Source organism: Staurois parvus, unplaced genomic scaffold (genome assembly GCF_062004578.1).
Source record: "Staurois parvus isolate SC_StPar_1 unplaced genomic scaffold, SC_StPar_1.0 ptg000282l, whole genome shotgun sequence".
Lineage (NCBI taxonomy): Eukaryota > Metazoa > Chordata > Amphibia > Anura > Ranidae > Staurois > Staurois parvus.
The window spans coordinates 4,423,776-4,449,333 of NW_028318078.1; the positions used below are offsets into that span (position 1 = coordinate 4,423,776).

At 42.0% G+C, this 25,558-nt stretch overlaps 1 protein-coding gene across 3 annotated transcripts in view; it reads left to right on the forward strand.

Annotated features, from left to right (window-relative positions):
- Positions 1 to 25,558, forward strand: part of CACNA2D3 (calcium voltage-gated channel auxiliary subunit alpha2delta 3) — a 1,248,789-nt gene that overhangs the window by 1,109,500 nt on the left and 113,731 nt on the right. For all 3 annotated transcript variants that reach the window (XM_089681870.1, XM_089681868.1, XM_089681867.1), the window contains one exon: positions 12,462 to 12,524. In XM_089681870.1, the coding sequence (XP_089537996.1) occupies positions 12,462 to 12,524 (63 nt within the window). The remainder of the gene's footprint in view (positions 1 to 12,461; positions 12,525 to 25,558) is intronic.

A 25,558-nucleotide genomic window follows, 5' to 3' on the forward strand; every position in this document is an offset into this window, starting at 1 on the left:
AATCATTAAAGTGTTATTAAGCCCACAACAGTAAAATCAGCCTGTATATGAAGTAAAGCATGCTTGTTATTCTCACCGTGGAACCTAAGGGGTTAATCCTCTGTATTGTGTAAAAATGCTGTTTGATCCTGATTTCTCTGATCCTCCCCTTCTTTCAGTGCTCCCTCTTATCTCCTGCTAAGACATATCGCACACATGCTCAGTTTAATGTATATTGCTAGAGAGGTTTTCTTTTTCTTGGGAGAGTGCATTTGATCAGCACAGGGTCAATCAGCAATGCCCAGACAGAGGTCAGGGGTTCTGCATTCTCCTAGAGAAAACTCCTCCTACAAGCTTTAAACAGTGCTCTGCTGAAAACTGATAGAATTCACAAGACTGCTCTAACTGCTAATGAGAAAAGGTATTTATCATTTTATATTTACTATTTAAATAATAGCATTTGCATGTTCTGTGTACTGGACCATGGGTCCTGGGTTTAGTATCACTTTAGAGCGGAGTTCCACTCACACTGTAAAAAAATAAAAGTCAGCAGCTACAATAACTGTAGCTGCTGACTTTAAAAAAAAACAGCCACTCACCTGTCTTACGATCCTGTGGTGCCCCTCCTGCAGCTGGTTTTACTGGCCAGTGTATTCCAGGCGCCGGCATCTTCAGTGTGGGCACCCGGCTGTGACAGTACCCACTGCACATGTGCGAGTGGCGCTGCTCTTCCTGAATGGCCCCGTCATCTTCTGGGACCTGTCACGTGTCCCACAAGACTTCAGGGAGGGAGGATAGGAGGACAACTTCCACTTCCGATCGCCTAGGCGATTACAGCGGAAGTGTGTGCGGGTACAATGTTTTCCCCCCGCTCCGCAAAGGTGCCAATCCTTAATGGGGAGCGGGGGACCAATTTTTAAAGAGGAACTTCCCCTTTTGAGTGGAACTCCGATTTAAATAACAGTAAACGCAGTATCTGAACATGTCTTGATATCAACCTCATGATCATAGTATGACTTGGATGGCAGTATTGGAGTATAGAGATGGTAAGTAGGGCATTAAGATGTTTTTTTAAAGAAAGAAGTGGGGGCACTTAAAGTACGAAATCCATGACTGGATGTCGCTCCATTTCCTCAAACTTAACCTGTCCAAAACTGAGCTCCTGGTCTTCCCCCCACCCCGCAACCCCCCCATTCTCTCCATCACTACTAACCACGCCACCATCACTCCCACCCCACTTGCCAAGGTCCTGGGTGTCACCCTGGACTCCCACCTCTCCTTCCTACCCCACGTCCAAGTGCTCCCAAGATCATGCAGGCTCCAACTCCGAAACATCTCCAAGATACGTACATTCCTCACCCCAGACACTACCAAACTACTCGTGCACTCCCTCGTCATCTCACGCCTGGACTACTGCAACTCCCTCCTCACCGGCCTACCCAAACGAACGCTAACCCCACTCCAGTCGATCATGAACTCGGCGGCGAGACTCATCCACCTCACTAACCGCTCCACATCCGCAACCCCCCTCTGCCATCCACAATGCTGCCTTAACCTACTTAACCGACCTGATACCCAAATACTACCCTACCCGTGCCCTTCGCTGCTCTCAGGACCTCCTACTCTCTAGCTCCCTGATCTCCTCCTCCCACGCCTGACTGCAAGACTTCTCCAGGACCTCCCCCATCCTCTGGAATTCCCTACCCCAATCCATCAGACTGTCGCCCACCCTCACCACCTTCAGGCGCACCTTGAAGACCCACCTCTTCAGGGAGGCCTACCCCTCCCTCACCTAACATCTGACCTCCACTCTTCCCACCACCTCATCCCCCACAGCCACTTCCTCCTGTACCACTTTCCCCTCCCTCCTAGATTGTAAACTCGAAAGAGCAGGGCCCTCGAACCCCTCGTGTATCGCACTGTCTCTATCTTGTCTCATGTCTTGTCCCCCTGCCTTTGTACAGCGCTGAGCAAACCCTTTGGCGCTATATAAATACTGTATAATAATAATAATTTACTGTCCCTGACTGAGCCAAATCCTCCTTCATTTGTGTCTCACATGCTGCCTCTTCCAGTCACTGCAGCTCGCGGTGTGAGGGCTTCAGTGCTTTCAGTCCAGAAAGAAGTAATCAGGACTAGGCGTGACAAGGTGCTGACTAGCAAGCTACAAGCCATGACAGTGGTCATAGCCACATAGATCACAGCCACACCCCCTACAATTTTTATCCAACTGTGGCACAAGCAGGCAATACCTTCATAAGGGTGGCAACTCCTCCTTGAGTTCAGCAGCAGTGTAACATTGTTGTCACACCATCGCAGGAAGCTGCATGAAGAGGACTTCACTGGCAGGCTGAAGAGATATTTGTGGGACTTTTCAGGAGGGGCTAGGGGATAACATAAGTGCATAGGCACTTATAATTAAGTGTAGCAGCTCATATAGTTTAACAGGAGGCCATAGTTCTAAATGAAAACACTGTAGATGTGTTGCAGTAGCTTGCTCTTAGCTGCCTCATTTTGCCCCCAAAATTAAACTTTTTTTTTCTTTTCTAATTACAATACCCAACTTTTTGCACTGCTGGAATTTTTTAAAGTATTACATACACATCCTATAATTTTGCTAGAAAAAAAGGCATGCTAAGTGATTTAATTTATTGATTAATGTGCAAGTATCAGCAGTACAAACAGGTCACAATGTAGCAGAATGTAATCCTTTGTTTGCAGCTTGTCTACCAGAGGCTGGCCTCTAGCTAATGATTCATTTGTCTTTAATTGCACAGACACCCCAGCTCTCAAGTCACATAAGAGGCAATGGAAAGTGCTGCTGGGCTCACCTACATTTGCAGACTTTATAGAGCTACCTGAAGCCAACAGCCAAAGCATTGAATTCAGTATCCAATTAAATACACAGTTTGAAAGACTTTAAGAGGCCTAAGGGACTCTTTCCTTTCATAAACCTCTGCCACCCCTCTCATTCAGCAAGCAAATTAAAAATATTACCAGTTCCCTCTGTAACTGCACAATGTTTTCATTAATACACCATCAGAGTCCTTCCAGGCAGCTGACGGCGGTGGGAGAACTGCACCACGCTCAGTGTAGCCTCTGAAAAGTTTAGTAAGGTCGGACAACCTCTTCAGAATTTAGAATAAGCTTTTGCTTCCAGCTCAACTTCCCCCCAAGTTTGATGCATTGCTGGGAAGTTTAAAAAGAGTTTAAAAAGTAACATAAGTGTTTAAAGGAAGACTATAATGGTTTGGGGTCAGTGTTATTTTAAAGTGGAGTACCAGCCAAGTTTTTGGAGAGTTAGAATCTCCATACATTTTTTTTTCCTTTTTGTGTTTGTGGCCCTGTTGGTTAGATCTACTGTCATCAAACAGAAAACATAGGGAAGAATTCAAAATTTTTAAAACTGTCACCAGAATATGTTCTAATGGGGACATCTATTACATTGAGGGATGTTAGAAGTGGAAGCCACGCCATACTTTTCTGTTGTGTCTCGTCTCTGGGACAGGAAATGAAAGTAAATCTTCCCAAGGGAGACATAGAAACATAAAAGGGTGATGGCAGAAAAAAGAGCAAGTAATCTATCCATGAAATCCGTCCCATTTTTTTTTACTTTTTTTGTCTGAGTATAGATCTATTTGTCGAAAGCATGTATGAATCGACTTACTGTTGTCTCACTACCTCTGCTGGAAGTCTATTCCAAGCATTAAATACTCTTTTGGTAAAATAATACTTTCTAACATTAGTTTGAAAAATTCCTCCTAGTTTGAGGTCATGTACCCATGTTCTTGATCTTGACAATATTATAGAAACAACAATAAAAATCTGACAAAAGTCTTGAAACCTCTGACTCTATCCAGTGTTGAAAAAAAGGCTTTTCCTGGAGTTCTATTTTAATTATTAACCACATGCCGCCCAGCCACTGTATAAATACGGCGGCAGGGCGGCACGGCTGGGCAAAAGCACGTGTGTTTTGTAAACAGGTAGAGGACGCGCGCAAGGCGCGCCGCCGCCCTACCTGTCCCGCCGATCACAGCCACGGATATCAGTCGCCGGGTCACAGCCGGTTGTTACCGGCTATGTCCCGGCGATCGGTGGCAATCACTGACAGAGAGCACTGCTGCAGTAGCTGTGCTTTCTGTCAGTTCCCTGACAGCTCCAGGACACGCTGATCAGGACAGAAGAGTTTCTCTCTCCTGATCAGAGGTGTTCCCTGCAGTACACACCCCCGCCCCCTAGTAAAACACTCCACTCACACAGTTAACCCTTTCCCTGAATAATAAACTTAACCCCTTCCTCCCCAGTGCCATTAGTACAGTGTCAGTGTTTTTTTTTTTTTGCACTGATCACTGTATTGGTGTCACTGGGGATGTCAGTGACCCCAAGTCAGTACCCCCAATGTCAGAATGCCCGCCGCAGTCCCGCAGTCCTGCCATAAGTCGCTGATCACCGCCATAAGTCACTGATCGCTGCCATAAGTCACTGATCGCCGCCATTATTAGTATAAAAAAAAAACTAAAAATCCCAGTATCTTTCCCGCCATTTGTAAACACTATAACTTTCACGTAAACCAATTAATTTACACGTATTGGGTTTTTTTTTTAGCAAAGCCATGTCACAGAATGCATTTTGGCAGAAATTTATGACTAAATTTGATTTTTACATTTTTTTTTTACTGGACATGTTTTATAGCAAAAAGTCCAAAATATTGTTTTTTTTCCTCAAAATTGCCAGCCTTTTTTTTTTATATGGCAAAAAATAAAAACCGCACAGGCGATCAAATACGACCGAAAGAAACCTCAATTTGTGGTAAAAAATGATGTAAATTTCATTTATGTACCGTATTGCATGACCGCGCAATTGTCCGTTAAACTAGCACAGCGCTGTATAGCAAAAAAATGGCGGAAATTGCAGTATCTATACCATAGTTTGTAGACGCTATAACTTCCACACAAAGCAATCAATATACATTTATTGGGATTTTTTTACCAAAAACATGTAGCAGAATACATTTTGGCCTAAATTTATAACCAACTTTGAGTTTACTATATATTTTTTATAGCTGAAAGTAAAAAATATTGTTTTTCTTCAAAATTTTTGGCCTTTTTTTGTTTATAGCGTGAAAAATAAAAAGCGCACAGGTGATCAAATACCACCGAAAGAAAGCTGTATTTGTGTGAAAAAAAGGACATAAATTTTGTTTGGGTGCAGCATTGCATGACCGCGCAATTATCAGTTGAATTAGTGCAGAGCCGAGTAGCAAAAAGAGGTCTGGTCATTAAGGGGGGTAAATCCTCAGGAGGTCAAGTGGTTAATATAATTATTTTATATTTTTAGGGGTGTATATGTTTTTTTAAAATCAATGTTTTAGATCTGTGCATTGCTATCTCTCTCTTTATTTAACACATTGCAAAGGATTTCCAGAGAATTACAACAGCAGCAGTTATCTGTCTCTGATTAAAGCTTCAGATTAGGTATTTAGATGGAGGTGGAGGGGTCACTGTTCTGCCTTATTTTTGTTGATGTGTAAATTCTGCTATTGAGCTCTGTAAACAACAGAGGTGGTACAGAGGTACAGGGAAATGTGAAAAGGTTCATGGAACACCATGTACTGGCTAGAATTGAGAAAACAAAATATCAAGATGCATTTTACTTATATGTACCCAACTAAATAAAAAATTAAACCTTTTTAGAAAATATCTTCTAATCCGCTACACATCCCATCTAAAAGAAAACCAGTAAAGGTATTTGCTAAAAACAAAACCAATGCGTCATGATTTAAGAAAAAAAACTGTACATACACATTACATTTTTGCCCCCTTACAGATAAGGTCATCTCTTCCTACCATAATAGAGTAGCCAAGGCCAGTGCTAGACTATTTTGTGCCATAGGCAGCTACTTGCACTCCCCCTCTTCCCACCCAAAAAAAATCTTCAACACTTTTAAAAATAGTATTATATTAAAATAGCATACAATTTGCAGTCCAAGCACAACTGCTGATTGTCTGACACAGTGGTCATATGATTGGGAGCCGGTCCTGCTGGTTTTTGACCATTAGTGGAGACTGAGAGCTATCTGACAGCTCAGTCACTATGAACAGCATGCATGCTCTCAGCACAGAAAACTCTTCTGGCTATGGACACATATGGGCAGCATGTGGGCATTAAAGTACTCCCTTTTTTCCACCGCACATATGTGTTACGTGGGTAATAACAGGTTAATGACACTAACAACTGTGGCTTGATGTAGAGTTGACAAAGAATCCCAACAGTATTTATTTATTTCAGGTACTTATTAATGCCATCAATTTATGCAGTGCTCTACATGTATATTGTACATTCACATCAGTCCCTAACCCTCAAGGGGCGTACAATCTAAGGGCCCTAACTTACATTCATTCATACACATACTAGGGCCAATTTAGACACGGTCCAATTAACCTACCAGCATTTCTTTGGAGTGTCGGAGGAAACTGGGATACCCGAAGGAAACCCACGCAGACACAGGGAGAACATGCAAACTCTACATAGGTGGTGCCATGGTTGGGATCCAAACCAATGACCCTAGTACTGCCAGGCAGAAGTGCTAACCATTTAGCCACTGTGCTGCCCTAGTAGTTTTATAATTGGAAAGGCAACCTGTAATGAAGCTGCTGTGAGTTCTTCCACTATAAACATTAGGACAACTATTGGTTACTTCCAGCACCCGGATGACAAATTTTCTAAATTACACACATGCAGCAGAGGAGAGAAGATTCTTACCTCTTGGTACATCTTCAGTGTGGCTGAGATAGAGCTAGGGTGTTCTCTATCCACTTGTCCCAGGCTTCTCTACTGGCCACTGCTGCTGTTGGTGGTAGTCTGGACTACAATGATGCTCTGTTGGGACATGATCCCCTCAATCCAGGCAGACAATCTGGCTCAGTGGGCCGGAGCTGATAATAGAGATCTATGCATGAAGAGCTAGAAAGGTTACCGCTGTGTGCACTATACATCCCTCCTTGTCTGCACTACTCAGTAATACTTCTTGGAAACAGAGCCATTCTGTCCATGTATAATCCGATCTTTGCACTTCACTAGGGCTTCTAATAGGTAAATGTGTGTGCTATGAGGAGGAACTCTGTCTGATGGTGCTGCTCCAGTGCCAGGCGTGGAAACAGAGATAGCGTCCCAGCAGTTGGCATCCCACTGACACTGTGCAAGGTACCAGAGCAGAAGCCCTGGGGAAACCAAAAGCCGTGCCTGTGCCCAAGGCAGCAGTGTGCCCTAAGTGGCTGCCTATCTCGCCTAGCAGTATTGGCAGTCTTTAGGGCAACTGATGGCAAACACAGACCACCATGACAAAACTACCAGCCTGTAAAATCAAAGTAATAATTCTTACTAGTACCACCACTGATGATTCAGATCTTCTCTAGTGCAAAAAATGTCAACATCTGACAGGTCATGGTGTGCATTCATGGTTCCTGTATTCCCTTGCTGGGCGGTAAGGTTTCACCTAAAAGTTGACACTTAACTACTATATCCCAGCAGAACACCTTTAAGGAGGTGTTAGAACAATTCTTAGCTAGCACCAGGAGGCACCTCTCATAAGTTATATAATACTATGCAAACTGAAAATATACAGAGTAAAGGTAAAGATGTGGTCAAGAGCAAAGGCAAGGTGTGGAGTTGGCCCCTGTGAGTTGTATAGCCCTGGAAGCATTTGGTTTTCCCCAGCTGGAAAATGCTTGGAGAGGTCCTGGTACCCAAGTTCAGAGTAGTAATAGGTACAGGACGAGGTATGCCAGCCATGGGGTACTAGGGTACTAGAAACTGCAGTTAGAATTATGAGAATTCTCCTGCCATAATGCTCCTGAAGTAAAGCATTGAAAATTTACTAGACTCTTCTTTGGCTTGGTCTATTCTGATCTCTTAATTGGATCAGCCAGGAATATTGCACGGTCAAATGAGAGACATTGTACTGTACACATGGTGGTGAACTGTGCACTTTAATTGCTCCCTCTGGGAATGGGGGACTCACACTAACACAGAAATTAGGACAAGAGGCCTGTTATTGGTATCCCAGGAGGAAACATGATGCCAACATTCTCTTGACCATGCCCTTAGATGGGTGGGAGCATAGCCTGAAGTAGAGGTGCAAACATCTGACACACCCGGAAGTGTTGGATGCTGAAAATTCTTTGGTTGATATAGCTCTCTACGAGCAAAGAGTGGAGTCAGTAGTATTGGGACTGGTAGGCATTATTACTATTCTTTTACAAGCTGGATGTTTTTTCATTTTTATCTATAGCAACAAGGTCCCTATAAATTCAGATGCAACTGCTGCTTTCAATGGTGTTATAGAACACTATTATTAAATTACATATAATATTATATGTTTAGAATACAGCTTTTTTTGTAGTTAGTAGGCTTAAATAGAAAATAATGTCATTGTTGTAAGACTGCGCATTGTATGTCAAATACCAAAAAAAAAAGAATACTGTAATTTAGAGAAACTGAATTTTCAGAAAAGGTCCCATCCTATAATTATACGTTATCTCTCATTTCTGCACTAAGTGCTCAGTCATAAATATCTTAATACAATTACGCCCGGCAGACAGGAAATGCTTTCAGCCTCTCGTCTCCCAGCAGCCAAATTGAAAACATTCTGCATAACCTATGGAAAACTATTATATCAGTGATTAAAGCAGAGTAGACGTTTCCTAGATGCCTTTGCTGAATCAGGTCGCTGCCTGCAAGTTTCTTGAAGCAAGTGATGAAAAATAGTACTTGTTTACTGAATGCATCGCAGCGGATTTTTCATTTAAGGGGTCAATTTAACATATCAGTATGTATTTTCATTATGAGTAAAAAAAACCGTAAAAACTCAGAATTTCATTTCTGAAATTGTCCTACCAGTATCACCCCCATGCTTTTCTCTATAATCTTTCTCCTACGCTTTCCAAAAGAAAATTCTGATTGATGTAAAGATTCTCCTGCCCTTCTTTCTTATATAGTGTGTCACTGGATATGATGTCTCCAATTATAAAAATTCATATTTTACAATAAAATCCTAGTATACATTGATATAGTAACTGTCAGGTTTGTACATCGTCACTGACAATAGGCACTCTTTGCTATGCTAGAGAAAAAAGGGGAAAAAGAAGGTGGGTCATATGGTTTACAGATCCTGGAAAACCAGAAAAACTTGGGTTTTGAGTCTTGGGGCCGTCCTAAAATTGATTAAACAAAATGCTAAGGCCTCGTTCACTCCATGCATGCATGAAAATGTTTTATACACGTTGCAGATTCTGCACGTTATACTAATGTTGTAGTGTGAACAGGGCACATAGAGAACAACTGGTTTTGTTGTGCCCTTGCAGAACGCGTGCAGAAAAACTGAAGTCTTTGCACCATGGTGTGAACGAGGCCTTAAGCCAGCCATACAGGTTCAGCAGGGACTGGCCAAATTTTGATTCATGTATTGGCACCCTGGTTGTTCACAAGTTGATCTATCGATCAACTTGTTTACAGTCAGCCTATCAGGTTTATAGCTGACCAATCATTGTGTTCTGCCAGCAGAGACGACTGCCCGCCAGCAGAACACAATAGCGCTGCAGGAGGGATTCAAGAATTTGTTTTTCCTTCCACCAGTGGTGGAGGGGAACAAAAATCGCATAGTCTATGGCATGCATAAGTGAGATTAAAAGTCAGAATTCTGAGATTCAAGCTCAACTTCTGATTTAGATCTCAGAATGCTGTCTTTGAAACTCAGAATTTAAACTTTTAATCACAGTATTTTATTTTGTGCATTTCTTTTAGGATGGCCCCAGAGCTGTTTCCTAGGTAAGGTCAAACGCTAAGGCTGACCATGGATTATGCAATTTTCTTTCCTTTAAAAAGGGGTTGAAGGAAAGAAAACTCCGCTATTGTGTTCTGATAGCGGTAGGTTTCCCTGCTGTCACCATATAATGATCACCAGGAATGATCGTAAATAAAATCCCAGGCAGGCTGGTTGTACTGAAGTTGATCAATAGATCAACTTCAGTACAGCTCACCTACCCACAAATGGATCAAAATTTGACCGGTGCCTGTTGAACTGGCTGAATTTGAATCCCTCTATGGCTGGCTTAAGCTGAAAAAAAATGTATAGGCTAAAGGATTAGTAAAAAAATAGCCAGGCAAGCATAAAAAATATACTGATAAGGAAACATTTTGGAAACAAGTGGTTCATGTATCCTGTATTTTTTATAGAAAACTTACTCAAAGGTAGAACTGGACTCAATTTATCCACTGTCTTGCTCTCTTTCCTTATTTGTTTTGGCAAAGGGTGCCAAAGATAACCTTCCATTCTTGAACCGACTAGCTCAGCAGGATAGGCAGCAAAGTAAGGCTTTAAAAAAAAAGTATTTTTCAAATACATGCAAGTACGCAATGACATACACTATATTGCCAAAAGTATTGGGATGCCTGCCTTAACACACACATGATCTTTAATGGCATCCCAGTCTTAGTCTGTAGGGTTCAATAATGAGTTGGCCCACCCTTTGCAGCTATAACAGCTTCAACTCTTCTGGGAAGGCTGTCCACAAGGTTTAGGAGGGTGTCTATGGGAATGTTTGACCATTCTTCCAGAAGTGCATTTGTGAGGTCAGGCACTGATGATGGACTAGAACACCTGGCTCACAGTCTTCACTCTAATTTATCCCAAAGGTGTTCTCTCGGGTTGAGATCAGGATTCTGTGCAGGCCAGTAAAGTTTCTCCACCCCAAACTGGCTCATCCATGTCTTTATGGACCTTCCTTTGTGCACTGGTGTGCAGTCATTTTGGAACTGGAAGGAACAATCCCCAAATTGTTCCCACAAAGTTGGGAGCTTGAAATTGTCCAAAATGTCTTGGTATGTTGACCCCTGAAAAACAACCCCACATCATAATCCCCCTCCACCAAACTTTACACATGGCACAATGAAGTCAGGCAAGTACCGTTCTCCGGGCAACTGCCAAACCCAGACACATCCATCAGATTGCCAGACAGAGATACATGATTGGTCACTCCAGAGAACACATCTCTAATGCTCTAGAGTCCAGTGGCGGCGTGCTTTATACCACTGTATCCAACGCTTTGCATTGCACTTGCTGATGTAAGGCTTGGATGCAGCTGCTCGGCCATGGAAGCCCATTTCATGAAGCTTTCTACTCACTATTGTTGTGCTAATCCACATGAAATTTGGAGGTCTTTAGCTATTGACTCTGCAGACAGTTGGCAACTTCTGCGCACTGTGCGCTTCAGCATGCGCTGACCCCACTCTGTCATTTTACGAGTTGCTGTTGTTCCCAGTTGCTTCCACTTTGCTATAATACCACTAACTGTTGACCATCTAATATTTAGTAGCAAGGAAATTTCACGGATGGACTTATTTCACAGGTGGCAACATATCACGGTACCACGCTTGAATTCACTGAGCTCCTGAGAGCGACCCATTCTTTCACAAATGTTTGTAGAAGCAGTCTGCATTCCCAGGTGCTTGATTTTATATACCTGTGGTCATGGAGGTGATTGGAACACCTGAATCCAAGGATTTGGAGGGGTGTCCCAATACTTTTGGCAATATAGTGTACCTACATAGATCCAGTCTGCACAGACAGTATGACCATTTGCTGGCTTAGCAGAAACCAAGGGCAGTTTAAAACTGATCATATATGGCTAGTTCAGTAGGGTCCAGCCAAATTCAATCCATGTAGGGCAAGCTGGATGTACAGAAGTCAATCTATCGATCAACTTATATTCAACCAGCCTGTCAGGTTTTCTAGAACATCAGCAGCCAACAGCATTGTATTCTGATGGCAAGGAAGTCTCCCCACTGTCAGAATACAATACCACAGCAGGATAGAGCAGGAACGAGAGAACATACCAAGGGCACAAAGAACAAACAGGCTGCTGGGGCACCACAACAAGCATTTGTAATAGTTTTAGCAAAGGCAGTATTCATTTGGTATAATTTTTTTATCACTGAATAGTACCTAATAAAGTTAATTAAATCATTATGTATCAGCGTTACATTTTTGCCCTTATTTAATACAATGCAAGGAGCAAACCACTAAGTGGCAGGTGTTCTTGCCTATAGTAAACAATTAGTTCCAGTACATGGGGCTTTGATTTGTTGTCAAGGCTACTGCACTTTTTTCACTTTCCTGCAATCAAATAAAGTCAGATTGCTGCAATAGTGTATACTTGATAATTTAATTGTATGTAATTGTATAATTTTAAATATATCAAATTTGTGAAAATAAATAAATATAACCACAATAACAGCGCTCACAAAATACAACTGAAACAATCAATACAACTGAAAAAAATTTAAACTGAAAATATAAAATTATTAATGATGATAATAATAATAGTAATAATCCACCACCAAATGAAATATAATGTGTGGAAAAAAACAAAACAAAGTAATAGCTATTAAACAAATACTATTTGACTTTTCCTTTCTTTTCATAGGAACTGAACTGTTATCTCATTGACAATAATGGCTTCATCTTGGTGTCTGAAGATTATAAACAGGTAAGACATGTCATTGATAGTAACTTCATACTTATTTGAAGTAAGATTAGTACAAATATGCATATGCAAAGGTTGAGGAATCTGAAGATAATTATTCAAAATGGCTGCCTCCCTTGAACTTGGTATCTTATCTGCAAATACTACACAGGTAAGTTCTTGTTTCTTGGAGCCAAACTCTCTTTAACGGAAATTAACCCAGCTTAACTTAGAATTTAGCCAACATGTTTTCATTTTTCTTTAGTTCTGAATACATTCTCATACTCATTGAAAAGGTTTTGTTTTGCACTTTTTCCAACAAGAATGAAAGGGGAAGACACCACAGTTGAACAGGTGTCCCCATTTTCCTCTCACCTTCTGTTCTGCTGACTATATTTCTTTTTTTTTAATACTGTTTATTGCATAGATTTACATTAACAGAGAATAAACATATCACAAATCAAAATATCTTGACTCATTCTAGTTCTTCAAGAACCATCTCAATGCAAACTAAAGAAAAAAATACATAACAATACATCACAAAACCCAAAAAACGTTGGTTGCCGTCTCTCACCACCTTCTATTAAATCTAACAATAGCACATTTATGCATCAATTCACATCCATTTAAAATAATAATTTCATTATGCTCCCCTCTAGATATATTATTCTCCTTAGTTACTGCTAAAGGTTAACAACGAATTTAACCATCATTTAACCAAATTGTATGGTATTTCTGAGAGGCTCCTCTATGTTCATATATTCATTTCTCGTACTGGAAGTATTTGATTAACAGCTTTAAGCCGTTGGCTACTCAAGTGAGGGACAGACTGCATCTACAATTTGTGCACGTGCCAAAAATAACGTCTTCTGTAAAAAGATCTTAACTTATCCGGCCCAAACCTGATTCTCTACCAACCCCAGCAGACACACCTTCAGAGTAAATAAAATAGGGTTTTCCAATACAGCTGACAGTATATCCAGAATCTGCTAATCTGTAACAAATCTGCTCCAAATTGGTAACGTCTCATACATTCAGCAGTTGTCATACACCCCATGGTATATACATTACATGGTGTAAAATATGCTTGATGTATTACAACTGTATACAACTTATACAACTGTATCAACTTATTGTTACTTGCTGGTGACACTACTAAATGAGATTTACAAGCCTTTTCTCTTACTTCTGTCCTGCTAACTAGATTTCAGCTGATTGCATTTTAGACCCCGTCATTTTCAGGACAGAAAGTGTAAGAGATTCTTTTCCTGGATCCCTAATGGATAGATGTGCTTATTAAAAATGGTGACTTCATTTAGGTAGTCAGCACTTGAAATTGCCCCTCCACACCCCATGCCCCACTTTTGACGTAATAACGAGATTTGTCATTTCAAAGACCAAATGCAAATAGGTCTGTGCAGATACACATGAAATGCAGATACATTTTTTGTGCCTTCGGTTGCTGTTGTTTCTTAGTTGCACAAATGTACAGGGACTGATGCACTAGGTGCAAAGTGCAACACATTAAGCAAGCAGTTAAAATCCACCTTGTACTGGTCTGATTCTGATGGATTATGCGTTATGACAGTGTGCACTTAAAGGGGAAGTATAGCCATAGCTTTTTTTGATCCTACTTATCCTACGGATCACAGGCATGCAGTTCATTCTGCTCTCCTGTGACCTATTGTCAGTTGACAGCGGGCTAAAGCCTGCTATTGGCTGACGTCACTGAGCTAGTCCAGGCTCTGGAGAGATCCAGATTTTATAGTCAGGATCAACCCAGGTGCCTAGACCAGCAGCTAGCTAAGCCTCTCAGCATGTGCTCCTACACCCTCTACAGCCCAGTACTCCAGGGAGCTCTGGAGGGGCAGAGCAGACTGACAGTCACCGGCTCTCTGCTCAGTGAAGACCAGGAACTGAGCTATCAGCAATCTTTTATTGCTCATTTCTTGGTCTTAGAAGCAGTGGGGAACAGATGCAGCATTGGACTGATGCTGCATCCACCTAGGTGAGTTTTTTTTTTTTTTAACAAACATACTTCTCTTTAACACACTGTTCTGCACGCTGTACAGTAACATTTTGCACTTATGTTAAAAGAGAAGCATGGGTTGTTTTTTTATTTCCAAATCATACTTACCTAGGTGCATGCAGCATTGGTTCGAATTTACATCTGTCCCCCACTGGCTCTTAGCGTGAGAACTCAGCAGTCACACAATCACATCTCACTGCTGCTGTGAGCAGAGGGCGATGACTGTCAGTCACTACTGTCTGCTCTGCTCCGCCAAACCCCCCCCCACACACACAAACACACACACACTCTCACACACTCACTGGGCTGTGAAGGAGAACGAAGGGAGCGGTTGGCTCAGGCTCTCAGCAGATCGCTGAGAGGCTGAGCCAGATGCAGCTCCAAACTCTGGGGTGGATCCCGACTTTAAAGTCGGGATCCCCCCCAGCCTGTACCGGCTGAGTGACGTCAGCCAACAATGGGCTTCAGCCTGCTGTCAGCTGAAAACTGGTCATAGGAGTACAGAACGAACTGCATTCCTGTGGTCCGCAGGAAAATTAAAGCAAAAAGAGCTTTGTCTGTACTTCTCCTTTAACAAGGGTTTATGGAAATTAATGCACAGAAAGCAGCCAGTGTGGTTTAGCAGCATTGTCCCAGATAGTCAGGGCTGTGACCAATTACATTCCTATAATCCAATATAGTAATAATATTAATTACATGGTTCAGGGACCTAGTTTAAACAGCCGTTTAGGAGGCATTTGTATTTACCATTAATTGCTGTACTGACAAATTATAAGGAGCAGTGAAGGAGGACAACTTATTCTCAGCAGATGCCCCTCATTTGTGCCATCTTCCCCTACCTACCAGTCTATGGAGAGCATTGCCTACCTGCTCAGTACCTTAGTTTCTTATCTAGGCATTGTCATAGTGTATCAACCCACCGACCCCCTTTTGTCAGTAATCTGTTGATTTTAGAACCCTTGCTTGTAATGCAGGATATCAATTCCCAAACACACTCTCTACTATCTCTGTTTTATAGAAAAGGCATCTGTCATAGCCATAGATTAAGACATTTGTAAGAAGCAGAAACACACACAAAATCTTGTGTGTTCCTGCAGCACATAGAAAACATACATTCTTTTTGCAGGTAGGTGGTGGCATATAAATCCTACATAATAATAATAATCAGACAGGCTCAGAGATCAGGGCCCATCCCAGCAACCCCCTACATCTGACCCTGATTGAAACTAAATATTAAAGTGGCTCTAAAACCAAGATATGTTTCACCTTAATACTGTACATTCCCTGCATTAGAGTAAAACATTTCCCAGTAGTAGTATTGCCCCCTAACCTCTTACCTGAGTCCTCACTCAATCCAGCACTGTAGTGACTCTCTCCCTGCATTCACAGGACAGGGAAGCAGCAGCTGGAGTCATTGACTCCTGCTGCTGTCAGTCAAATCCTATGAGCAGAGAGAAGAGGGTGTGGCCGAGCTGTGATGTGTGTTTCTGAGGACACACAGCCTGGCTCAAGAGTGAGTCCACACGTGTGCCCCCATAGTAAGTTGCTAGCTATGATGGCAGACAAAGAAGAGGAGGAGCTGAAAGCGCCAGCGGGGAACCCCAAAAGAGAGTGTTTGGGGCTGCCCTGTGCACAGAGCAGGAATGCATAATATGTTTGTTCTTTTAAGAAACAAAAAGCCTTTATTATTGCTTTCACAAAAGGTTTTTGGCATTAGATATATTTTATAACTGAATGTTATTAACACATTTATTAACCTCAAAGATTTATCAGAATTCATGTTTTTAAAGGCATGGTGGGAAAGCTTTCTGCTTTTTATACACTTGCAGTGTTGGATAGCAATTGAACAAAATATGTACAGCCCATTTAGTACTTTAGGGATATTAATAATCAATCTATGTTGAGAGATGCACAAGGCATGTATATTTTCTAGTTGATCTCTATTCTGCTGTCTGTTAGGTTCTAGTAGCAGGACAGTAACTTATACTGACAATAAGACAGTCTTCCGTTCTCTGGTGAGCTTGCAGTCTAAATCGGTGAGGGTGAATGACGCAGATTGCGCTCTCTTTAGACATGACCTAATTTCGGTGATGTTTGTATTCATTACTAATTCTTGACAAGATCAAATCACATCAAGAAGTTAATCATACTAAGCAGCATTAGATCATAAAATAGCCAAAACCCAATGTGCCTGATGGGGCAGAATCTGTTTTCACCTAACCTGCTCAATTCTCCAGAAATGTGCTATACTCGCTAGCATTTCATAACATATTTAGGCTAAGTTCACTCTAGCTCATGCTCTGAAAAGTGATTTGTGGTGGATAGGTTTTCAGAGTGAGGCTTGCCAGCTGCTGTCAGGGATTCAGGAGGTGATCCTGCTGCTTCCTGAATGCCTGTTTTTTTGTTTTTTAACCACCAGTTTTCAATGGGGCTAATGCACTGCAAAAGCAAATCAAGCTAAATAATATGCTGGAATTAAAAGATAAGTTGACCTTTTAGACAAAAATAATGAATGCACATTTTTTTTAAGGTAAAAAAATGTGCATTTATTATTTTAATCAACAGGAGCCTGGAAAGCATTGCACCAGTGATCAGTAGCTTGCTGATGCCATGCAGGTCTCCACAGCACGGTGGTAGTTCATTGAAAACTACAAGTCAAGAGCCGCTAAGGCTGGCTGGACTTGCAGTTCATTCATTTACAGAAATCTGTGAATGGATGACGTGGCCATGTGGGCAGAGCCCCGCATGGCCGTGCTGTTTTCAAATTTGACAGATAGTACAGGGAGACTTCTCCCCGTACTATCTTTCAGAGGGAGGAGGGGTGGTGATGGTGGCTGCGGCTATGGGAACATGTAACATGTTCCCAAAGGTGAACTTATCCTTTAAGGCTGTGTTTCCTGGGTATTATAAAAGGAACAAACACACCTGCAACACACCATTCAGACCTTTTGATTGAGTGGGGTTAGCCATATACCACCCTGTCAAGGGGCTGAGAAAAAGCTTCTTCAAGACAAGCTAGCAATTCTTGTTTTACTCTCAGAAGTTTAAAAGCAGCTCTTTACCCAAAATTCACTTTGAAAATCAAATACTTTTAATAAACTTACATTTTGTTTCTTCTATTCCATGGTTTCCCCTGAAGCACTAGTGACTTACAGTATATTACCAAAAGTACTGAGATGCCTGCCTTTACATATACATGAAGTTTAATGGCATCCCAGTCTTAGTCTGTAGGGTTCAATATAAAGTTGGCCCACCCTTTGCAGCTATAAGAGCTTCAACTCTTCTGGGAAGGCTGTCCACAAGGTTTAGGATTGTGTCTATGGGAATGTCTGACCATTCTTCCAGAAGTGCATTTGTGAGGTCAGGCACTGATGTCGGACGAGAGGGCCTGGCTCACAGTCTCTGCTCTAACTCATCCCAATTAGAGCAGAGACTGTGAAGGGTTGATGTCAGGATTCTGTGCAGGTCAATCAAGTTTCCCCACCCCAAATTCGCTCATCCATGTCTTTATGGACCTTGCTTTTTGTAGTGGTGCACAGTCATTTTAGAACAAGAAGGGGCCATCCCCAAACTGTTCCCAAAATGTTGGGAGCATGAAATTGTCCAAAATGTCCTGGTATGCTGACACCTTAAGAGTTCCCTTAACTGGAACTAAGGGGCCAAGCCCAACCCCTGAAAAGCAACCCCACACCATAACCGCCCCTCCACTACACTTTACACTTGGCACAAGCAGTCAGGCAAACACTGTTCTCCTGTCAACTGCCAAACCCAGACACGTCCATCAGATTGCCAGACAGAGAAGCGTTATTTGTCACTCCAGAGAACACATCTCCACTGCTCTAGAGTCCAATGGCGGCGTGCTTTACACCACTGCATCCGATGCTTTGCATTGCACTTGGTGATGTAAGGTTTGGATGCAGCTGCTCAGCTATTTAAACCCAATCCATGAAGCTCTCTACACACTGTTGTTGTGCTAATCTGATGGCCACATGAAGTTTCAAGGTCTTCAGCTATTGACTCTGCAGACAGTTGGCGTCTTCTGAGCACTGTACGCTTCAACATGTGCTGACTCCCCTGATTTTACATGGCCCCCGGTTGCTGTTGTTCCCAGTCGCTTCCACTTTGTGTTAATACCAATAACAGTTGACCGCGGAATATTTAGTAGCAAGGACATTTCACAGATGGACTTATTGCACAGGTGGCAACCTATCACGGTACCACACTTGAATTTACTGAGCTCCTGAGAGCGACCCATTTTTCACAAATGTTTGTAGAAGCAGTCTACATGCCTAGGTGCTTGATGTTATACACCTGTGGCCATGGAGGTGATTGGAACACCTGAATCCAATGATTTGGAGGGGTGTTCCAATACCTTTGGCAATATAGTATAGCTCCAGCCTCATAGGTGCCCCCTGGGGTTACCTCATCACCAGTGCTTAGGGAACTCTCATCTGATCTTGAGAATGTTCCATTCTGGATTGGGGGTGGCCTTTTATTGAAAAATGACAGGTCATGTCAGATCTCTTACTGTGCATTCATTGTATGCGATCTGGACAGCTGTTATTCATCAATAATCAGCACCACTATATTATATACAGCAAATGCAGAAAACTGAGGCAGTCTAGTATTTTTGAACAGGCCACCCCAGATCTTGTGTAGTTGGCTGGCAAAGGAACTAGGAAGAAAAATATGGACAATAACGACATATTTTTGAAGCTCAGTGGCTTGGCAAATGGTGTTTGTTACATATGACTAGCAGGAGTTGGCAGTTTATTATGGGGGGGAGGGTCTACTTTAAGCAATTAAAGAGTCATTTTTGAGTGTCAGTGACCCTTTTGACATTAAATTGGACTTACTCTGCATTGTACCAAGTCCAGGTGGACTCTGCATAAGTATTTTTTTCACTTTTAAACACTTTTACTATTTACTTATATTTACTGTTGCTTTTGTCTGTTTTGTAATACCTTTTCTGTACATATTTCTTTTAGTTTTTGTATTTTTCTTTTCTCTAAATGATATTTAAAAATAATTAGGCTGAATATCTGAATGCTTTAACTAGAAATTAAGGAACTCTGCCTCTCTGAAGACGCTGCTGTAGTGTAATCTCTGTTACATCTCACCCTAGAAGTGACAGGAAGGGATATAGGCATTGTTAAAAGGTCAGAATATCAACAGTGGATGCTGTGGACAGTTCCTATCTCCACTAAAATAGGTGATGGTGTCACGGTCAGGATTGGAGGTCAGTAGCTATAACATTAGAGAGGTTCCCACCGACCAGCAGAATAAGTACACAAGCAGGTCACCCTGGCTGGAGTGTGGGGTCTAAGCACTAACTGCATTCACCAGAGCTCCTGATGGTGGAAACTGATTTTTCTGCATGTTAGTACCAGGTTACAGTCCTCCAGATTGCCCCACCAGGAGGTGAGTATACTGGGGTTTATCAGCAGATGTAGCAGGTAGGGATCAAGCAGGAGTGTAGTCAGTAAACAAGCCAAAGGTCAGTAACAAAAGGTTTCAGTTTGGGATCAAGTAGAAGAATAGTAAAAAAAAAGCCAAGGTTCAGTACCAAGTGGTTGCAGGTTGGGATAAAGTGGAAGCGTAGTCTTGGAACAAGCTAAAGGTTGATAACAAGCGGTTGCAGGTGGGGATCAAGCAGAAGCATACTCAAGGAACAAGCCAAAGGTCGGTAACAAGTAGTTGTATGTTGGTATCAAAAGGAACCATAGAACAAGCCAAGGTTGGTAACGAGCAGTAGTGAAGATATAGACTGCAGCAGGTGAGAAGAGAGCAAGATATTGGCTGGAGAAGAGCACAATAATCTGGCAAACAGGAAGTGCAAAGCCATGGCTACAATAGGAATGATGGGAGGAGCAAGGAGTTCAAGGTTCACCAAAAAAAGGCACAAGCCAGGATTGTCAACGTGGCCCACCAAGAAGAGTTACTGCTGGACACAGAGGTCATGGGCTCAGATCCTGGTCCTGAAAACTGGAGGTGACAGTACACCACCAGAGATGGACACTCATAGTCTGCTGATACCTAGATTGTTGTCCCAGGTGCTGGAAAATCTTTGTTCAGGGTGAAACTGAGGGTGTGTAAGTCACACTTGTAGCATGTCCACATCCTAACAATGTACTGTGGCATACCCATAGTCATTGGCCATATTCTGCAGCTTGTCTGCAGTCTCCAACAGCTTTTTGTAGCATTACAAAAATGGAACACTATGTGATGTTGAGGGCTGCTCTTGGGGCTTCTTATATCAAGTAAATAGATGTTCTGGTGGAGAAACCAAAATTAAAGAAACTACTGTCATATTTAGAATAAGCAGTTGCATGAAAAATCACATAAGCAAGGTAAAACAGCTATGCAGTTAACTTTAGGACAACTATGCATTTAGTTTTTGGAAATCCTTTTCATATATAGCTTTTAAAGGTGTAGTCAATTAATCGGTTAAATGAACTCTGGATTGTGTCCTGTTAGGTTGCCAGGATTGCAGATAAAAGATGTGTACTGTTCCTTTGCCAAATTTCTCTTCCATGCCTTTATACCAACTTACAAGTGATGTGGAAGTGCTGCTGGTAAATTATATGTTGTAGAGGCTTATATGTGCCCTGTCTCCTTAATACGACAACATCTCCAGTTCAATCTTGTTCCTGTAACATTCCATTGACAGCAGTTAATATAATTAAGTGCTATAAACCTGACATTTACAAACTGCAAATTGTTGGGGAATTCATTAAGTACAGGAAAAATGTTTATCACTGATACTGACACACACGCAATATTGTTGCAAACAATTCTATAAATCTCCCAGTGACACTGGTCCCTGGTTTACCATGACCTACAGTAGGCTTCGGCCTGGTCGAAGTTGAGGCTGGTGGTGCTTTATTTTCCTCTTTTTATTTTATTGTATTGTATTTATTTATTTATTTCGGTAGAAGTGGAATTGATTAAATGGCAACTTACTTATGCATGAATAAATGAAAAATGGAGAAAATAAGTGTACCATGTAAAAATAATTCACAACCAGGTATTTAAAAACGCATGTAAATTCTAACAATAGTTTCTCTTATTCACTCTATTTTGATCTGTTAAATATACATTTGAAATTGTTTTGTGAAATCTGATCAATAGGTGTAATATTAAAAAAAATAAAATACACAAATGATAACTGGATGTTGCCAGGAATCTTGGGAGCTGATAACTTCCTGTGTTCTCTGCCTCTGCTGTACTCTTATTGGTTACCATTGTTCCTAGGCCTCTCTGTGGACTACAGAACATCCCCGATATATTATGGAGAAGAGGAGAGAGCGAGATATTCTGTAGTCCTGTTCTAGGGTGACAACTACTGATATGGACTGGGTAATGTGTTAGGAACATAGGGATGAAAATTATCGATCTACAGAGGACTGGATTCAAAGACACCCCGAAAATCAAAGTGAAAAAACGATGCAGCAGGCTAGTCCATTTTGCTGAATTTTCATTGCAGCAACTCAAAATGGTACTCAGTAGTTTGTATTGCCCCCCACGTGCTTGTATGTATGCTTGACAACGTCGGGACATGCTCCTAATGAGACGACAGATGGTGTCCTGGGATATTTCCTCCCAGATCTGGACCAGGGAATCAATGAGCTCCTCAACAGTCTGAGGTGCAACCTGGCGGCATTGGATGGCCTGAAACATGATATTCCAGAGGTGTTCTATTGGATTTAGGTCAGGAAAGTGTGGGGGCCATTCAATGGTATCAATTCCTTCATCCTCCAGGAACTGCCTGCATACTCTCCCCACATGAGGCCAGCCATTGTCGTGTACCAGGAGGAACCCAGGACCCACTGCACATAGGGTCTGACAATGGGTGCAAGAATTTCACCCCGATACCTAATGGCAGTCAGAGTGCCATTGTCTAGCCTGTAGAGGTCTGTGCGTTCCTCCATTGATATGCCTCCCCAGAGCATCACTGACCCACCACCAAAACGGTTATGCTGGACAATGTTACAGGCAGCATAACGTTCTCCACGGCTTCTCCAGACTCTTTCACATCTATCAAATGTGCTCAGGGTGAACCTGCTCTCATCTCTTAAAAGCACAGGGCACCAGTGGCAGTGCTCTTCCTGTTCCTCCTTGTACAAAGGAGCAGATACCGGTTCTGCTGATGGGTTAAGGACCTTCTACGGCCCTGTCCACCTTTCCTAGAGTAACTCCCTGGAATCTCCTCAATGCTATTGAGACTATGCTGGGAGACACAGCAAACCTACTGGCAATGGCACGTATTAATGTGCCATCCTGGAGGAATTTGACTGCCTGTGTAACCTGTGTAGGGTCCAGGTGTTGCCACATACTACCAGCAGTGACACTGACCCTAGCCAAATGCAAAACTAGTGAAAAACAGTCAGAAAAGATGAGTAGGGAAAAAATGTCAGTGGCCTCCACCTGTAAAACCATTCCTGTTTTGGGGGTCATCTCATTGTTGTCAATCTAGTGCACCTGTTGTTAATTTCATTAACTCCAAAGCAGCTGAAACTGAATAACAATCTCCTCTGCTACTTAACTGGCAAGATCAATATCCCAGGAGCTTAATTGACTTGATGCTGTACTCTGATTAAAAAGTGTTCCTGTAATTTTTTTGAGCAGTGTACATTCACAGCCTCCCTGCCCTCAAGGAGCTTACAACCTAAGGTCCCTAAACTTACATTCACACATACTAGGGCCAATTTAGACAGAAGCCAAATAACCTGCCAGCATGTCTTTTCCAGGCAGGGTGCTGCCAGCCGGAAGTGCTAACCACTAAGCCACTGTGCTGCCCATTAATTCCTTTATCCACAGAAGCGTCTAACATTAAAATAAAGCATACATTACAATTTTACATTTACAGTAAAAATACAGGTGAAACTCGAAAAATTAGAATATCGTGCAAAAGTTCATTTATTTCAGTAACGCAACTTAAAAGGTGAAACTAATATATGAGATAGACTCATTACATGCAAAGCAAGATAGTTCAAGCCGTGATTTGTCATAATTGTGATGATTATGGCTTACAGCTCATGAAAACCCCAAATCCGCAATCTCAGAAAATTAGAATATTACATGCAATCAATAAAACAAGGATTGTACATAGAACAATATCGGACCTATGAAAAGTATAAGCATGCATATTTACTCAGTACTTGGTTTGGGCCCCTTTTGCAGCAATTACTGCCTCTATGCGGCGTGGCATGGAAGCTATCAGCCTGTGGCACTGTTGAGGTGTTATGGAAGACCAGGATGCTTCAATAGCGGCCTTCAGCTCTTCTGCATTGTTCGGTCTCATGTCTCTCATCTTTCTCTTGGCAATGCCCCATAGATTCTCTATGGGGTTCAGGTCAGGCGAGTTTGCTGGCCAATCAAGCACAGTAATCCCACGGTCATTGAACCAGGTTTTAGTGCTTTTGGCAGTGTGGGCAGGTGCCAAGTCCTGCTGGAAAATGAAGTCAGCATCCCCATAAAGCTCATCTGCGGAAGGAAGCATGAAGAGCTCCAAAATCTCCTGATAGACGGCTGCGTTGACCCTGGACTTAATGAAGCACAGTGGACCAACACCAGCAGATGACATGGCTCCACTAATCAACACAAACTGTGGAAACTTCACACTGGACTTCAAGCATCTTGCAGTGTGTGCCTCTCCATTCTTCCTCCATACTCTGGGTCCTTGGTTTCCAAATGAGATGCAAAAGTTGCTCAGAAAAGAGGACTTTGGACCACTGAGCAACAGACCAGGTCTGTTTTTCTTAAGCCCAGGTAAGACGCTTCTGACTTTTGTTGTTCAGGAGCGGCTTGACAAGAGGAATACAACATTTGAAGCCCATGTCCAGGATCCGTCTGTGTGTGGTGGCTCTTGATGCACTGAGTCCAGCCTCAGTCCACTCCTTGTGAAAGTCTGCAACACTTTTGAATGGCCTTTTCCTGACAATCCTCTCCAGACTGCGATCATCCCTGCTGCTTGTTCACCTTTTTCTTCCACACTTTTCCCTTCCACGTAACGTTCTATTAATGTCCTTTGATACAGCACTTTGGGAACATCCAACTTCTTTTGCAATTACCTTTTGAGGCTTTCCCTCCTTATGGAGGGTGTCAATGATGGTTTTCTGCACAACTGTCAGCAGTCTTTCCCATGATTGTGATTCCTACTGAACCAGACTGAGAGACCATTTAAAGGCTCAGGAACCCTTTGCAGGTGTTATGGCTTAATTAGCTGATTAGAGTGGGGCACTTTGAGCCTAGAATATTGCACCTTTTCACAATATTCTAATTTTCTGAGATTGTGGATTTGGGGTTTTCATGAGCTGTAAGCCATATTCATCGCAATTATGACAAATCACGGCTTGAACTATCTTGCTTGGCATGTAATGAGTCTATCTCATATATTTGTTCCACCTTTTAAGTTGAATTACTGAAATAAATTAACTTTTGCACGATATTCTAATTTTTTGAGTTTCACCTGTACATGTGGAAGCTACACACAACTAGCCAGACAGATGAGCAAAGTATGGTTCCTACTGTAATATGTTATCAGCATATGGTGATTGAGGAGCTCCTTATATAAAGAGTCATATGACTTAGTGGTTAAGATTCAATCTTTATTGATAGTCATGTAAAATCAGCATCCAATGCTTTTTGTGGGTTAGATTACCTACTTGTTCAGTACTCTTGATGATGGATCGCTGGTAAGTGTGCAGGGAAATAATTGTTATATGTATTTGTTCTGTGTAATGCAGTTACCAATTTTTTTCACCTTACTCAAAGAGCTGTAAATTAAGTGAGACCAACAAACACTGGCCATGACATCCCCATCTTATTCATCCATATTCCACCATCATCCATCACCATATGCTGGAGCTTCTATGTCGGAGTATATATTGCAAAAGATACGTTAGAGGCATGTATGCCGGAAGGCAGTCTATTCCTCCTTGGAGGTGCAGGGACACACCAGAAGCCCAGTATAATACAATGATATCTGAAGGCATCCGGTGTGTCCCCATGCCAGTTCCAGGAAACG